General features: G+C 37.4%; 1 protein-coding gene across 10 annotated transcripts in view; it reads right to left on the reverse strand.

Annotated features, from left to right (window-relative positions):
- Positions 1–15,369, reverse strand: part of LOC6503023 (voltage-dependent T-type calcium channel subunit alpha-1G) — a 104,474-nt gene that overhangs the window by 10,782 nt on the left and 78,323 nt on the right. For 7 of the 10 annotated variants that reach the window (XM_032453095.2, XM_032453094.2, XM_032453093.2 and 4 more), the window contains 5 exons: positions 14,426–15,366; positions 9,371–9,580; positions 3,935–4,100; positions 1,075–1,230; positions 144–326 (listed from right to left, as the gene is read on the reverse strand). In XM_032453095.2, the coding sequence (XP_032308986.1) occupies positions 144–326; positions 1,075–1,230; positions 3,935–4,100; positions 9,371–9,580; positions 14,426–15,366 (1,656 nt within the window). Of the gene's footprint in view, positions 1–143; positions 327–1,074; positions 1,231–3,934; positions 4,101–6,186; positions 6,302–9,370; positions 9,581–14,425; positions 15,367–15,369 lie in introns of all 10 variants that reach the window. The other 3 variants (XM_032453101.2, XM_032453100.2, XM_032453098.2) reach the window with 1 other exon arrangement.

The raw sequence follows: 15,369 nt of genomic DNA on the forward strand, positions 1-15,369 counted from the left end.
CACATACATACTATCTCGTTTTCGGCAACATGCTATTTACATGCAAGACGAGGCACTCACGAGACCACTCACAGGCATACCTGACATCCTGACAGTCGGCTCCAAGCCGGGACTCTGGCGGATATCCTGGGCACAGCACTTACCTTGCGCACATCCTCCGCCGATCGCCAGCGGTTCCGGACCTCATAGTAACTGTCATTGGTCGTCGAGGAGTCCGCCTCGCTGCGGGACTCGTCGTACATACCATCGCTGTAGTTCTCGGCCAGGGTCTCCTCCCGGAGCTTCTTGACCAACTCGCGCTGTTCGCGCTCGCGACGTTCATTTCGCTGAGGGAATCAAAATTTCAAAATTAGACTTTCGGGTCAACCGGTTGCCGGATGCGGTTGTGGGTCGGGTCAGGGTCAGGGTCAGGGTCAGGGTCAGGTTAGCCGGATCCTTGCGCGGATGCTCACAGACTTCTCCAGGTCTGGGTTGGTTAGCGTTAGGGGATCGTTGGGGTCAAAGGTGGGGTCATAGAGGTTATTTCTCACTGTGCTTTCAGCTTTTATTGTATTTTTTTCTAAACAAAATTTGTATATTTTGATATTTAAAATTATAATTTGTTTAATCTATAATTTTATTTATTTAATACTTTATTATCTTGATTATGCTATGATACTTGATTACCTAGAAACAAATATCTTAAAATAAATAAAAAAAACTTGTGCAAAATTTATTTTTTTCAAAACTGTTTTTGAAGTAAAAGTTCGAAAAATTCCCTTAAAAACTTGGAAATATTTAGATTTCTTTTTCCATTTTTTAACCAATTTTCTAGAAAAAATAGCTTTTTTAACTGATTTGTGAATCTATTTCTTTTTAATCTGTTTTTCAAACTTGCTAAAAATATTTCAAAAACCTTTATTTTTCAAATAATTTTTAATATAACTAAAAGTTGAAAGCATAGATGACTTATATCCATTTTTTAGATCATGTCTTTTGAGATCTTTTGAGAGGTTTTTCAAAGGTTTGATGGTGGTGATGGAGGGGTCGGACAAGGACTCAGGGGTTGGGGGGATGTCGTTGGCAAAACTCTACCTCTGAACTGAATCCCTCAACCAAAATGGCCACCAATAAATTAAATAGCACATAATTGCCGAACGTCATTAGGGCCACAAAGTACAATGCGGCCCAATGACTTGTTTTTTCCATTCCATTGAAGAGTACGACGTTCCAATCCTCTTGTGTTAGAATCTAAAAATTCATTTTTTTTTTGCGTTTTTTTTTGTTGTTGGTTTTTGTAGTAGTAGTAGTAGTAGTTGTTGTTGTTGTTGTTGTTGTTGGAATTTGTAGAATTGTTGAGTTATTGTTGTTGTTGTTGATCGGTGGCAGTTGCAGTGGCAGGGCGGCAAACGTGGTGCAGATATAACATACGTACGCATTGGTTGTATTTATATATATATATATTCAAATATGTATATATATAGGTCGTGATACACATATCGATATATATTATATATCGAAAGAAGCGAAAGAAAAAAGAACAAAATACGAATAAACAAATTTTGAAATATTCTTCATTGCGGTGAGTGGCATTAAGTACAAAAATTAACCAAAAAACCAGAAAGTTTGGAAGTAAATACGAAGTACAAGTGAAAAAAATATATTTTCTTTCTTTTTTTTTTTTTTAAATGTTAAAATGTTAAATGTTAAAATGTCAGACAAAAGACAGACAGAGAAAGAGACAGACAGAGAGAATAGAGAAAGAGAGAGCGCGAGCAAAACGGCAAACAGTGTTTTTAAAATTTATATAAATATATATATATTTTGTTTAATAATTATCATGTTTTATATATATATATGTATATAAATTTTATTGAATTTTTGGTGGGCACATAACACTAGCAGTTGGGGTCTTTTCACAAAATAATAATTTAGAACCTGACTTATGGGCGTTTTTTTTTTTAAATAATCCTATAAAAAATGAAATATAAATTCAGCAAAAGCCAAGCAAAATAAAATACGAGTACCAAGGATGTTTTTAGATCTTTTTAAGCAAAATATTCAAATACCTCAAGCTGGTAAGAGCTTCTAATATTTTTCAAGTAGCCCTTTAAATTTGCTGCTCAAAAAATAGAAATTTCAAACAATAATTCGTGGTGTGGCATTACTAAAAATAAACTAAAAAATATTACAACTAATACAAAAATACACTAAAAGCAAAAAGGCGCAAAAAATGCTTGCATAGGAATTGTTAAAAAATGTAAATTTTTAATGGATTTTCTGTCATTTTTGGAGTTATTTTAATTTTGCTTTGTACACAGAGTGCCAATGGGTTTTCTTAAATTCAATTGTAATTATTTTTTAAATGCTATAAAATTTTTATGCGGTTTATAAAAAAGGCAAATTAAATTTCTTGTTGTTTTGGGTTTGTTTTGTTTTTTTTTTCTAAACTTTTGTGGCTGTACAATTGCATTGCGAATAAGCAACTTTAAAGATACAAGTATAAACAACGCTTTTTTGTGTTTTTTTTTTTTTTAATATAGATGCTTGCTTAGCAACAAATTATTAAATCTTTGGAAATATATAAAGTTAAGTAGCGAGATGGTAGGAGATATAGGGAGAAAAGCAGCAGCAGCAGCAGCAAATTTTGAAATAAAAACTTTCTTTTTGTTTCGTTTTCAACAAGCCAACGAACCAACAAACAAACAAACAAACCAACGAACAAACAAAAAACTTAAAATCAAATATATACAGTGAATATATGTTATATGATTCTTTTTTTTTTTGGTGGCTTGGTGGGTTTATTCTGGTCTCACATACAGTATATATGTATGGCGTTAAAAAAGCCGGAAAGCCAAAAGCAGAGTCAAGTGAGGAGCTCCCAAAATCATGCAACAAAATTTGAAGCATCTTGATAACGATTTGCTTGGCTTATGTGGTATGTGGTGTATGTGAGCGAAAGAGACGACAATAATAGGGAGACACAGAGAGAAAGAGATGGAGAAAGAAACAGAAAGAGAGAGAGAGAGAAAACTGAGAAGGGGCCTATGTAAGAGTGTAAGGCCTTCAAAACAGGCATTCTTTCACATTTAAATTGGCTTCCGCATAATAGAGATGTCAAAGCAACGATAGAATTAATCGAATTTATCGATAAATTGTTTTTTGTTGAAATTTTGATAAAATTTATTGAAAGGATGATTCTTTTCACTTCAAATCTTTATGATCAGACATTGTTTCACATTTAAAATGGCTTCCGCATAATAGAGATGTCAAAGCAGCAATAGAATTAATCGAATTTATCGATAAATTGTTTTTTGTTGAAATTTTGATAACATTTATTGAAAGGATGATTATTTTTACTTGAAATCTCTAGTGTTGACATTGAATATCGATGACAAGCTGACATACACTGACATTGTCCGAGTGTTAAGCTTCGATTTTATTCACAATATTTACAGGCCCTGGATCGATAAACCTTTTGTTGGTGTTGTGATGAATGGTAGGTGAATGATCGATTATGAGAGTGGACCAAACTACGTCTACATTTTTGCTGGCATCTGAACCGAAAAGAAAAATCGTCGAAAAGAATAGCTGATCAAGAAAACTAATAAACTGAAAATCGATAACCAGGAGGAGGATAAGATAATACTAGGTTATAGACTATAATTTTGGGTATAAAGAAAATCGAACCAAACAAATAGCTGAATAAGAGAGCAGAAAACTAGAAACTTGGGAACTTCGTGGCTATAGGTAAGAATTTGTTAAATACTTTGTCATAATCGCAAGAATTTAAGACTGATTTAGATATATAGGTGGCGTTGTAACTGTTGTTTCCAAAAAAGGGGGAGTCGGCAGGTGGGTGTTTGGGAAGTGGATTCTGGATCAAGTTACAGGATAATGGTTACAGGATTGGGGACTTTGGTGGGCTGTATTATTGCTGTATTATTGTTCTTACTTGGAATACTGTGACTGTGGCCCACAAAATGTTGTTGAAGTGTTTGCGATCGCACTCGCATTGCGGATGCCGGCTGATTATTTCGGGACACGTGCACTCGCGTTCGAGTCCGGATTCGTCCAAAAATTTACAAAACTTACCGCCAAACAGATACATGCCGAGTATGCTGCAGGTTTATATATATGTTTTATATATACCGTATACATATGTATTTATTTATAGAGTCATAGATGTGTGTCTGTTCATTATTAATGGCTATATATATATATATATAAACTGGTTCATAGATCTATATAGAAAGAGAGCTGGGTTCATACATATATATATATATATATATTGATATATATATCTTTTATTTGGTATGTATATAGTTGCGATTCTTATATTTAAGGATAAAAAAACGAGTAGTAGGTTCAGCTAATGGTCCCTGTACAACATGAGGATATAGTGTCGGGATTATATATATTTTTTTTTTTTGGGGGTCCTGGAATCTTCTGCTCAACTCTGTTCTGGTTGGGATTCTGTCTGTTTATATACAGAGTAGGTGGTCTGACTTTGATCCTGGCCATTATATATACAATATACCTCCTAGGCAAGAGAATATCTGGTGTTTTTTTTACAGGTCCTTTTGGTATTTTTTTTGAGTATTTTTTTTATGCATGTCTATATGATGTCGTAGTATGTGTGCCTGAGGGGTCAGATTTTTTGGGGGGTGGGGGCATAGTTTACAGTGGAGGGGTTTTGGTTTTCAATGCTCATGTAGGTGTGTGTTTGTGTGTGTCTGTGTGCGAGACAGAGAGAGAGAGACAGAGACAGAGTTCTCTTTTCAGAGGCGGTACGGTGGAGTTCTATACAACTTAGAGTCTAGAATAAGTATATGGACTAAGAGATAGATATAGTATTCTTATTAGGACATAGAGCAAAGAATTTGGAGTGTTTGTGGGTGCAAGAATTATACAAGATATATGCATATAGAGCGAGACAGAGAGAGAGATATATAAAAAAGAGTACGAAAGTGACAGCTGGACAAAAAGATTGGAGTGTCTTGGAGTATTGGAGAGTATTATTATGCAGAGTGTTGCGATATTTGTGGCGGATGCTGTGGATGCAAGCTCAGTTCTACACTGCTAATATACAATATATACACTTTCATGCAAAGCAAAAGCAAAAGCAGAAGCGGAAGCGGAAGCGAAAGCAACAGACTCGAACCGGAAATGCTTACCTGGTGCAATGTACATCACACAAATACATACACACATTCATGGTTTCTTACGGCCTATTAGATCGCTATACAATATATTATGTTACACGGCACTCGCATACTTCGAATGCCCCGAACCAACCACACATGCTGATGCGCGCTGCTTGCTATGGAACTCGGAACGGTAACGAGAACGGTAATGGTAACGGCAATGGTACTGGTACTGTTACAGGTACTGGTAATGGTAACGGTAACGGCAGCCATAGGGGCTAACAATCTAACGGTTGCCGAAACTCTCCGACAATCGTAACGGTAAACGCATGCATGCCATTAAACAAAATCCAACTGAAAATCGGTAATCGCTATCGAAATGTTATCGAAAGTAACTCAAGACTAAAAGCAGGTTTCGGTTTTTCTCAATTAAGGTCACACCACAAATTAGTGCGAATGAGCGAGATGGCTAGCTAGCAGCGATCTCGATAACTGACAGTAATAAATAAGAAAAAATTAAAAAATAAAACTAATAATTGAGCAATGTGAGTGTTGTGAGAGACTAACTCACACACACACACACACTGAAATACACGAAAAGAAACACAGACAGACAGAGATAGAGACAGAGACAGAGACAGAGAGCTAGAGCTAAGGTGAGAGAGAACGATAGAACGTCACAACAGTTATCGATTGAAGCGGAAAACAAACAGTAAATCGAATTGTAACAGAAGCGGAAACGGAAACATAAACAGAAACAGAAACGGAAACGGAAATGGGCGCAAAATTGAGAAACGAAAGAAAGCAAAATGCTCAAACGTATTAAAATATATATTTCTCTGGGAGGGATTCGTAAATGGGTTTACTTTTTGGGTGGTTTTCTCTTTTTCATTTTTTTCGGTATCATGAACAGTTAATCATTAATCATATCAGTAGCAGATTATGGCGTAACATTAGGAGTAGTAGGTAGTAGTAGTAGTAGTAGGTAGGTAGTAGTAGAGTAGTATAGATATATATATATAGGTTACATATGGTATTAGACTGATAGCAATGGGTCTACCTGGAACACTGTGACGAGCGCCCAGAGCAGGCTGTCGAAATTCTTACGATCGCAAATCATCTCTCCGTTAACTTTCTCGCAGAATTTACATCCGAACAGATTCATGCCGAGTATACTAAAGTGATGGTTTGGTTTTGTTGATATATAATATGATATATATATATATTTTTTGTTTTGTAGTATTTCATTTTTTTTGTTGGATTTTTTGAGATTATATTTATAATATATATTTTCTTATATATTTTTGTGTTTTTTTGTTTTTTTTTGGGGGGTTTTTTTTTGAGGTGGTGTTTAAGCATAAAGTTTTTTAGGTTTTTTTTATTTTTCGGTTTTCATTTTATTTGGATTATTATTTCGTTTGGTTTAGTTTAGTTTTTTTTTTTTTAAATAGTGTGGAGAGTGTGACAAAGAGAGAGAGAGAAAATATAGAAAGAGAGAGAGAGAGATATTTAAGAAAGAAAAAGACAGAGTGTGAGTGATAGAGAGAGAGAGATAGAAGGAGAGAGCTAGTCAGTGTCCTGGTATGCGAAGTGAGCGGCAAACGAAAGCTAACAAAGGAAAATGCTGAGAGAGAAAGAGGCAGTTGCGAATCAAGGAGTGGAATCGGACCACGGAACAGAATGGAAACGAAACGAAAAGTACAGTACACTCCAAGCTGGGGCAAGTTAGCTTGCTGGTTGTAGGTCCTTTGCTTTGATGGCTTTTGGTTCATGGCTCATGGTCTGTTTACTGTTTACTGTTTACTGTATTCGGTTTTCAGTTTTCAGTTTTGGTTTTTGGTTGCTTTCAGCTTTATTTTAGTTTTCTCTTTCGAGTTTATGTGAGGCGTTTATCGATTTGGTTTATCGGCTGCAACGCTGGTTTCGATTTAGTTTCCAGCTCCGTTTACACTTCGCTCGGTTCATTATTCGTTTGTTAATCTTGTGGATCAGTATATGGATGTGGACTTTGGTCGGATGTTTCGTGTTCATGTTGTTTTATTAAGGATATATTTTTTTTTGCTATTCTAACTACACAAACTCGATTACTTTTACTTTATCAACTAGTCTAGCTAATGTGTGTTTTGTTTGGTGTTTCATTGTTTTGGTGTTGTGTGTGTGATTATTGAATATGGGACTATGAATAGTCATACGAATATATCAATTACGAGTAACCATATATAGGTAGTATATAGAGATAGAGAGAGAGTATGGGAATATATAGTAGGAGGTATGTTTCAAACTGCAGCGACTGCAACTACACAATAAGTAAGCGTACGATCTTTTTGGATATTTATACTTAATTTTCAATTCTTTTTTCCAAAATAAAATACTTTTGTTGGTGTTGTGGTTGTGGTTGTGCGTGTCTCAAAGCTCCAAACAACAAAGCTTCCAAGCCTGTTTTTCAAGCTTTCTGGCAAGGCGATGCATCAAAAACAAAGCCGAGCTTTCAGTGTGGGAAAGTGTGGGCAGTGTGACAGTGTGGCAGTGTCGCTGTGAGTGTTGGTTAACGCCAAAAGAAGCTAGGATACACACTTAGTTAATTTGAAATGGAATAAAGCGTTTTCGTCTAACTAACTAAGCTAACTAATTGTTTCTGTGACTGTTCTTAAGTAGCTGGTGTTTGTTCTTATTTTGTGGTGTCTGTGGTGGAACTCATATAACCAAAAATGAACTTTAAATGAGCGGGTGTCATAGAGAGAGAGTGAGAGAGACGGCGAATAAGTTGTTAAGAAAGAGATAGTGAATGCGTTAGAAGAAAGAATAAGGAATAGATTCTTTGAATGAATCAAGAAGAAAAGTCAGCAACTGGGCTGATCAGTGCTGGGCAATAACTCGAGTGTGTGAGCCGAGCGAGGAACAGAGACAGTAAGACATTTCAGAGAAAGAGATAGCAAGAGAGAGTAAGAAAGAGAAAGAGTAAATCCACTCAATGTTCTGTTTCAGAGTGTGAGTGTGCGTGTATGTGAGTGTGAGTAGTAATGCAAAGTGAACGAGTGAGGACTCAAAGTGTACGACATCTAACGGCTTTATTTTTGGGGGCTTGGGGAGAAGACAGATAGAGAGAGAGAGAGAGAGAGAGCGAAAGGTAGATAGAAAGAGATAAAGGGTATACAGGATGGGGAAATAGATAGAGAGAGATATATATCAAGTGATACGGGACAAGATTTCTTGCTGGTACGGTTACAAGATCGATTGCTTAAAAAGTTACACAAATTGTAACATCATCTAACTACGATTCTTCAATATTTTCCAAATTTTACTCAGAGACAGTAAGTGAGAAAGAGATCAAGAGTTAGAACTTAAGAACTTAGGTGGTGTGTTAGAGAGAGATAGCGGTACAGAGATACAGAAATCGGTATAGAAGAGAGATCACTTGAAGGGACTAGTCTTCAAGTAGACAATACTCAGGTGGTACTCAAAAGTACAATAATCGAAATGAACGTGTCGGAAAAAGCGTATAAAATGATTACGGGAGGGTCGTTGGGTCTCAGGAGATACATGTTGTTGTGTTTTTTATGGGATGCCATGAAGAGAGACAGCAATAGAGGGCGAGAAAGAGAGGTGGGATGTGTGTGGAAGACCTCCTAAAGGACTTCAGGAAGGTATTACATCAGGAGACTATTCAATTTTGACTTTTAAACAAAGAGAATAATAGTTAACTCTTCCAATTTTGGGTGATGATCGTAGGATCTCGCCCTAGATGATGATTTCTGGCAGGGAAAGGGTGGAAAGAATCGAGTTTTGTGGGTGGATGATGGTCTGGGGAATGGGGATGGACGGAAGGACGTTCATCTATGTGGAAAGCAGCTAGTTAGTAACTGTTTAGTAAAGACGACTGCTATGGACTAACGAAACTGAACTGTTTCTGTGGCTCGGGTACTTTGGGTTTTAGTCACTTTATAAATAGGTTTCTTTTCTTTTTTTCTTTTTTCTTTTTCTTTTTTGGTTTTGTAGAATTGCGCTTGAGAACTGGATGGTGGCTATCGGTGGTTTTATTTTCTCGGATTTTCTTGTTTTTCATCATTAATTTTGTTATTTCCGCATTCTTGTGTGGATTTGTATTTTTTTCTGTGTGTTTGTTAGGTTTTTCATTTTGGATTGTGTGTTAATTGCGAGTGTGTTGAATTACGTGTATGTGTGTGTTCTTGGTGGTGTGTGGTGTGGTGTGGAAGTAGTCGCCTTGTCTGAGCGATCGAACTCACCTGAAGATGAAAATGAAAAGGACGAGCAGGGAGAAGAAGACCGCCACGTTGTCCATGGTGCGGAGCATGACGAAGAGCTGGCGGCGCAGGTTGGGCATGAAACGGACCAGTTTCAGGATGCGGAGCAGACGGAAAGTCCGAAGGACGGACAGTCCGGAGCCCCCGCCTCCCGTGCCGTTGCCCACGAACTGTTGGCAGATCTCGATGGCACTGTGGATGTTAGGGAGTTGTATTATTAACAGATTTTAAATGGAAATGACAGGATTTGGCTGTTCTACACGTCGTTCACTTTATTTTCGGTTACTAGGCGTATACGTGATATGTTTAATGGATACTCTTTGATTGCGTATACGACCTGTTGGTCTTCAAAAATAAAACTTATAATAGGAGGAAGACGCTCTTTCTTATTAGTTTATTTAAATTAATTTATTACAAGTTTAAAAAAAATAAGAATTTTATTATTTTTATTTTCTGGCGCTGATTAGGTGATACTCATGAGAATCGAGGAGGAGGGCACTGTTTTTTATTAATTTAGTTCTTTTAATTAATCATTTATTTTTATTATTATTTAAACTCGAATTGAAATTATTTTTTTTTAATTTTTTGACTTTGATTAGCTGCTGCCTAAGAGAATCGAGGAGGAGGGCGCTGTTTTTATAAATTAAATTCTATTTCTGCATAAAATCGCATATATTCAATAATTGAGAAAATTGCATGAAAGGACAATATAATCCCGACCAATCGATATGATGGGAGAACAGAGGGACACCCAGCGAAGACTATATCTTGGCCAATTTCCATCTGAATGTTTAGTGGAATACCTTAAAAGATTTCTAGGATGATTCTTCGCTATTTCGCATTAAAAGTTAAGACCAAAATATTTTTGAGATTTTTTTGTGAAATTTTCAGTTCAATAATTCAATAATTGTGAATAATGCATTGAAGGACAATATGGCCCAGACCGATAGCTATATCTTAGCCAATTTCCATCCGATTTTTGAATGGAATACCTTAATCGATTCGTAGATCGATTTTCCACCTTTCTTCATCAAAATCGTACAACAAAATATTTTTTAAAATTTAATTTCAAATTTTCCGGCGCATCCCCTTTAAAAATTGTGAAAAATGCATGGAAGGATAATGATGGCCCACAACATGGCTATATATTATCTAATTTTCCATCAGCTTCTTGAGCAGAATATCTTTAACGATTTATAGGTCGATTCTTTACCAATCTTTTTTTATAATTTTTTTATAATTTCATACCCTTTTAGAGAGTTTAACCATTTTGGCAAATAAGCGTGCCACACAGTAAAGGACACATCGCCCTTTAAAGTCTATATATATATGATCTTGTTTATTTATAATTCATACTTGAAATTCTTCTTTACATTTCAAAGATCCCCAAAGCAGAGAACTGCAACGAGTATGATTGAGTATGATAAAATCATCTTTAACAAAAACAGATCAAATCAAATCACATCATATGTCACAACATTTCAAATCGATTCAAGTACAAGTCAACTTTAAATCAGTTGATGTGATTTGTATCGTATAGTTTAGCTCGGTTTGAATCAAATCGCTTCAAAAAAATCGTCAGGTATAATTGACTGACTTTGATACAAAATGATTGTTGAAGTAGGCTACGATCCAGGCAGATGATTTAAATCATTGAGGTATACTCGAGTAAAAATGTATGATTGAAACCAGAGACTTGTAGTAATGTTTATTTTAATTTTTTTGATATACAAATAGAATAGACAGAATTTCAGCTTCTCTATCAACTAAGGGGACAGGGATTCAGCGAAATAATGACGTTTCATATTATCATAATATTTCTTCACAATGCTTCACAATAAAATGCATAAAGGGGTCAAAAATCACCAAAATGCTGATAACGATCCAGATCTGTCATACGACCTTTCACCCTCAGTTTCCGCAGTACACCCAAGAAAAAATTGATCAAATTGGAGGATCAAGTGAAGGAGACATCTCCGACCCTATAAAGTATATATATTCTTAATCAGGATCACCTCCTGAGTCAATATAGGAATTTCCGTTTGCCGTCTGGCAGCCTGTTTCTACGCAAACTAGTTTCTCAGTTTTAAAGCTATCGTCTTCAAACTTTGCACTCATGCTTCTTTCGGAATCGGTCAACTATATCCTATAGCTGCCATATAACTGATTGATCGAAAATGCAATAACTTTGTTGATTTTTAAGTTAGAACGATGGGACACTCTATAGAATCTGGCAAAATAATCCGATCTGCCCAATTTCATAAGGATCGGCCGACTATATCCTTTAGCTATCATATAACTGATTGATCGGATAATATAATAGATAATAATAATAGATAATATAATAGATACAAATAATGAAATAATAACACAAAAAAATCATTTTTAAAATATATGTGTGCGTTTTAATAACAAGACATTATAAATCATTTCTTTGAATGGAATTTAAAAAAATGATGCTGTCAACACCGCCTGGCGCAATTCTGTTACGTTTCTCTGTAACTATATTCCCTGCTAATGAGAATGATCTTTCTGCTGCTGCACTGCTTGCTGGTATAGAGTGAACTTGAAGCGCAACTTTGTACAAGTTGGGAAATATTTTTTTATTGTTTTCCCACCACTCCAATAAATTAAAATTATGCGACATATCAATTAATTCTCTTGAATATCGAAGTACCTCTTCATAGGAAGTTTCTATCTTTTTACGAGTTGTCTTCTCCAATAAGTCTTGAAAAAAAAAAGCATCACTTGAGGAACTGGGCTGAGGATCGACAACATTGTCAAATTCGTTGAATATTATATTAAATGAATCAAATGAAACTGTGGATGAAGGACTTCCCACTCCGTTAAGGTTCGTTTGAACTGAGTTTGATCCGATTAATGATACAACAAAATTAATAATTTCAATTGTATCCGAAGGTTGTAAATTATTAGCTGGTGGGTACAAAAAAAAAGCTACTCTATGGTAAATTGATAAATTTTCCATCCAAATGTTTTCAATATTTTTTACCAAGTATTTTTTTAAGCTTTCTATGTTCTCAGCTTCATCATCATTTGGGCGTAAAATTTGTTTTAATTTTGTAATAGACGGTATTACATAGCAAAGTGACGGGGATTGTGTTTCTTGCAGCTTTTTAAAAACAATTTCAATGTTTTCGCAAAGATCTACCAAGGACTTGACAGTGGTCAAATTAATCTTAAGCAGTCTGTTCGACTCATTTTTCGCTGTTAAAATTTGGTTAATATCAGCCCAATTTTCCAAAATAGATTTTACCATTCTATAGTTAGAGTTCCACCTTGTCTGGCAGTGGCTTTTTAAGGTGGTTTTCAATAAATGTTGCATGTTTGCTTTTTTAAAAAATTTTGTCAGTTTTCTGCATGCTTCTAAATTTTCGGATAGATCCACAGCTTCCGAAAATGACTTTTCTAGTGCATTAGACAACAGGTGGCTGCTACAATTAATTCTTGTATTATTTTCGAGAGCCTTTATAATATTTGCCCCTCGATCGGTTACAAATTTGATGCGCTCTATGTTGTCGACCCCGAACTGGTCGAAAACCGATTTAAGTTTTGTGTACACATTTTGGCTTGTGGTTTTTTGGAAATCCATTGACTTCATACCAATGACAACATCATGGAATTTTTGGTTGTAAATGTAATGGAAGGTAACTCCCAAAAAATTTCGTTGGACGTAGTTGTCAGTCCACAAGTCAATAGTCGCGGATGCTCCTCCACTGCGCACAACTTCTTCAATTTCCTCTGAAAGCTCCTTTTTTTTCTCGTGTGCTGCCTTCGTTACATTTCGTGACACTGTTGTTGGGTCGGGAATAAGATCGTCCACATCAATATTCTCCCCGTATCTCGCTCCAATCTGTATTAAGAATTTAACCATCTTCTTAAACCCTCCTCCTTTGACTACAGTAAATGGCCGACAGTCTTCTGCCACCCAATTTGCACAGATTTTTGTGGCCAAAGTCTTATCTTCAGCTGATATTTGTGCAAAAGTTACTGTTTTTTTTAAATTCTTGCAGCACTTATGCCTGTGCAAATTAGATGTTTGCCCGTTTTTGTACTTAAGCACAGCTGCACAGGTACGGCAAAAAACAAATCCTGGCACAATTTCGTCTGCTTCATTTACTATTTCGGATAATATGTTCCACAGGGAACTACGTCCTTTTCGTTGGCCACTGAGGGTATAAGCTCCGCTCGCAATTTTTCTTTCAATTATTTCGTTAGTTTCTTCCATTTTTATTAGAGAATACTATTTGAAAGTAATGAGTAACAAGTAGTGATGGCACAAATTTTTATATGGTACAAAAAAATCGATTATTTTGTTTCAATTAAAGATTTGGTAGTCTCGAAACATGGTTTTAAATTAATTGATTAATAATGAAATAAGGTGGAATTAAAAATCAGCCCAACATACTGGCGACATTTTCAAACGCGCATAGCTATAAGTCAGGTTGCTCCACACCGAGAAAGATTATGTTACAAAGCCAATTGTTTAATATTTATTTATTATTTTATTATCCTCTTGACCAAATTTTGATTACCCTATTTATGGCGTTGCTTTTAACCAAATTTCCACGTAACCTTATAAATATATTAAGCCTCATATAGGCTCCAGATACAGCCTCAAAAGGCTCCAGATTAAAGCTCATTAAGCTCAGCAGGCGAATCAGAATCAATCATATGTGTATGATTTTACATCATTTTCGGGTATTGCTTTGCTTCTGAACAAATCAAAACAAATCATTCCCAATTGATGCGATAGTGATTCAAAATTGTTCCAAATCATTGACACGAAGCATTCGGATCGCTCTGTTCACATGAATCAAATTTTAAAATCAATCAGAGTAACCTATCATTACTCGAGTATGAACAAAAAAAATGTGATTCGTGCAGTTCTCTGCCCCAAAGCCATTAACTGTCAGATGGAGTCACCAGGGCGTATACGTAACATTTGCTTGCTCATTACGTATACGACCTGTTGCTTGCTTATTTTCTTACTTCGAAAGAAACTTCGCCTTGTCTCACCTGAGTATAACGATAATGCCGTCAAAGACATTGAATCCATTGGCGATGTACCGGAAAGGTCCTTCGGCCACCACCTTGAGCAGCATTTCCACGGCGAAGATGCCGGAGAAGACCACATTGCTGGTCTCCACGATGGCCGTGAGCTCCGGTGGCTGGTTGTGGTACTCGATGCCCATGGAGAGCGTGTTGATCAGGATGGCCAGGAGGATGCCCTGCTGGAAGTACTTGTGCTCCACCAGGCGGCGGATGTAGCGCCGGATCCAGCTGCAGACCCGCGAGAAGCAGCGGTAGACGGCGATCAGGCAGCGGGTGGTGGGCGACCGCTGGCGCTGGCGCTCGTCCAGCGGGGAGAGGGCGTTCTGGTAGAGATCGTAGCAGCAGGCATAGTCCTCCATGTAGTTGCCGGTGGGGGCATGGGACGAGTCCCGGTGGATGCGGCCGGTGGCTGTCGATGGCCTCGAGCTGCGATTGTTGCGGCTGTGGCTTGTCGTGTTGTTGTTGTTGTGGTGGTGGTGGTGGTGGTGCGACGTGGTCTGGTGGTGCTGATGGTGCTCCTTGCGTCTGTGGTTCGACGATGGCACCACTTCGGTGCAAGTGGCAGTACCACTGCCATTTCCAACCACAGCCGACACGGTGGTGGGTTCCAGTTCCCCCGCCTCGCCGGCCTCCGCTCCGCTTGCCTCGCCCGCTTGGGGCGATCCCGATGTGGGGGGGCGTGGCTTGTGGCCATGATGCGCCCTCAGGGCCTCGGCGGTGTGGGGATCGCAGCGGGCCAGCGAGGAGTAGAACGATTCGAGGGTGCTCTGGCCGGTGGGCAGGGCGGCCGAGAAGGCGACGGAGAAGGCCAGTAGCTCCTGGCAGGTCATCGCATCGTGGATGCCCAGTTCGGAGCAGTCGGCATAGGGATTGGCGATGGTGCCGATGGTCTGTGGCAGGTTGACCTA

Source organism: Drosophila ananassae, chromosome XL (genome assembly GCF_017639315.1).
Source record: "Drosophila ananassae strain 14024-0371.13 chromosome XL, ASM1763931v2, whole genome shotgun sequence".
Taxonomy (NCBI): Eukaryota; Metazoa; Arthropoda; class Insecta; order Diptera; family Drosophilidae; genus Drosophila; species Drosophila ananassae.